This window comes from Myotis brandtii, unplaced genomic scaffold (assembly GCF_000412655.1).
Source record: "Myotis brandtii unplaced genomic scaffold, ASM41265v1 scaffold105, whole genome shotgun sequence".
Taxonomy (NCBI): Eukaryota; Metazoa; Chordata; class Mammalia; order Chiroptera; family Vespertilionidae; genus Myotis; species Myotis brandtii.
The window spans coordinates 6,230,378-6,230,643 of record NW_005353538.1 but is presented as its reverse complement, the minus strand read 5'-3'; the positions used below and the strand labels follow the sequence as shown (position 1 = coordinate 6,230,643).

General features: G+C 66.5%; 1 protein-coding gene across 1 annotated transcript in view; it reads left to right on the top strand.

The window, feature by feature from the left end:
- PPP2R1B (protein phosphatase 2, regulatory subunit A, beta) overlaps window positions 1–266 on the top strand; it is a 31,887-nt gene that overhangs the window by 2,436 nt on the left and 29,185 nt on the right. The window contains exon 2 of the mRNA XM_014540107.1: window positions 3–67. Coding sequence (XP_014395593.1) covers window positions 3–67 — 65 coding nt within the window. The remainder of the gene's footprint in view (window positions 1–2; window positions 68–266) is intronic.

The window sequence follows — 266 nt, the reverse complement described above, 5'->3', positions numbered from 1 at the left end:
AGATGGAGACGATTCGCTATACCCGATCGCGGTTTTAATCGATGAGCTCCGTAATGAGGACGTGCAGGTATTGGACTTGGGCCGGGGAGAGGAGGCGGGCTCGGTCGGGCACGCGGGTAGGGAAGGGGGAAGGCCGGCGGCGAGGGGGGCGGCCCGGGATTCAAAGAGCTGGACTCAAGCAGAAACTTGAGGGGGAGGAGAGGGAAGACCCGTGAGGACCTCCACCCGACCCCCGGGGGCCTCCCCGGCACCCCTCCTCCGGACCC